Source organism: Monoraphidium neglectum, assembly GCF_000611645.1.
Source record: "Monoraphidium neglectum strain SAG 48.87 unplaced genomic scaffold scaffold00762, whole genome shotgun sequence".
In the NCBI taxonomy this organism is placed as follows: domain Eukaryota; kingdom Viridiplantae; phylum Chlorophyta; class Chlorophyceae; order Sphaeropleales; family Selenastraceae; genus Monoraphidium; species Monoraphidium neglectum.
Genome location: NW_014012866.1, coordinates 3,696 through 5,443, shown reverse-complemented (window position 1 = coordinate 5,443; position 1,748 = coordinate 3,696). Strand labels below are relative to the sequence as shown.

At 75.1% G+C, this 1,748-nt stretch overlaps 1 protein-coding gene across 1 annotated transcript in view; it reads left to right on the top strand.

The window, feature by feature from the left end:
• Positions 1-1,611, top strand: part of MNEG_5198 (hypothetical protein) — a gene marked incomplete at both ends in the record, with an annotated part of 4,762 nt that extends 3,151 nt beyond the window's left edge. Inside the window, 2 exons of the mRNA XM_014046323.1 lie at positions 329-415; positions 663-1,611. Coding sequence (XP_013901777.1) covers positions 329-415; positions 663-1,611 — 1,036 coding nt within the window. The remainder of the gene's footprint in view (positions 1-328; positions 416-662) is intronic.
• Positions 1,612-1,748: the final 137 nt, after the last annotated feature.

Genomic DNA, 1,748 nt, shown 5'->3' with positions numbered 1-1,748 from the left:
GGCCGGGGGGGTTGGGGGGGGGGTGTCTTGTTTCTCTGAAGGGGGGCGTCGGGCCCCGGCGGGGGCGTTGCGGCAGCCGAGCCGGCTGCACGCCCGGCCCCTTGGCGCGAGGCGCCGCTGCTGCGGTGCCGTGGCGCGCGTCGCACCCGCATTTTCACCCCATTAGCTGCCGCCGCGCAGTCCTGCCTCGATGGCGCCCCGCCCCCAAACCCCCCAAACCTCGGTCTCATCACCAACCCTTGAAACTCCTCTGTCGTCGCCCCTCCGTCATCCTATCACCTGCGATGGCTTCTTCATCTCCCCTCCATCCCTCCGCGCCGCCGCCCAGGTCGCCGTTTGCAGAGCAGAGCGCCAGCTGGGCGGATCTGGAGGAGGTCTACGACCCCATGGCAGATGCCGGGCAGCTTCCACTCAGGTGCGCGCGCTGCCGGGTGCGCGCACCTGATGTGTGTCATTTATTGCGCGTGTTGGGGTCGTGCAAGAGCGCGGGCACATTCAAACGCATGGCTTCCGAGGTGGCGGGTACGCCCCGCGGCCATGGTTCGCGGCCCGGTGCCCATTACCGGCCGGCCCCCGCCCGCTCCATCCGGCGTTCAACCATTGTCCACCCCCCTCGCGGCCCCCACCACACGAACCCGAACCCACCACTGGACCCTCCAAAGGGTCTACGCCTTTGTGCCCCTGGACCAGTGGCGGCCCATGGCCGCGCGCGTCGCCGCCACCGGCTACGCCCACCCCAGGGGCCGCCTCTTCGTCGGCGGCGTCAAGGAATTCGCAGACGGCTCCCTAGGCAGCCGCACCGCCCTTATGCGCGACGACTATGCGGGGGAGCCCGGGGTGCGGGGCGTCAGGATGGCCCCCCTGGAGCGGCTGCGGCGCGACGCGGCCGCGGCCGACGCGGCCGGCCTGCAGATCGCGGTGCATGCTATTGGAGATCAGGCGGTCGACGAGGTTCTCGACGTTTTCGAGGGCGTGATAGCCGCGCGCGGCGCGCTGGGCGGAAGGGCGGCGGCGGCGGCCGCCGAATGCGCGCTGCGGGTCGAGCACGCGCAGCACATCAGCGGGCCCGCCGCGGCCGCGCGCTTCGGCGCGCTCGCGGCCGGCGGCGTCGCGGCGATCGCCAACCCGCAGCACCTGACGACCGACGCGCCGATGCTCGGCGCGCGCCTGGGCGGCGACCGCGCGGGGCCGCTCCGCGCGTTTGCATGGCCCGCGCTGGCCGCGGCCGGCGGCCGCGTCGCCGCAGGCTCGGACTGGCCGGTCGTCGACGCGCGGCCCTTCGAGTCCGTCGCGACCGCGGCGGCGCGAACGCGCGAGGTCGCCGCCGCGCTGACGGGCGATGACGTCACCGCCGAGGCGGCGCTCGAGGCCGCGCTGCGGCTGCACACCGCGGACAGCGCGGACGCCGCGTTCGTCATGGGGGCGCGGGTCGGGCGGCTCTCGCCCGGCCGCCGCGCAGACTTTGCGGTGCTCGCGCGCTCGCCGCTGGCGGGCGGCGGCGCGGGCGCCGCAAGCGCCGAGGTGGTCAGCACGTACGTCGACGGGCGCTGCGCGTTTGGCTGCGGCGGCGGCGGCGATGCGGGTGCGGGCGGTGGCCCGACTCCGCAGTGAGCGACGGCCGCCTGCGGGGCAGTGGGCCCACCCGCAGTCCGCGTCAGCTGGCGTCGATTTGCATGGATTCGCGTGCGCGTTCCCGCCGCCCTGGGCCGGCCGGCACCGCCGTGCTGCGCCTCTCCCCCCCCCCCCCC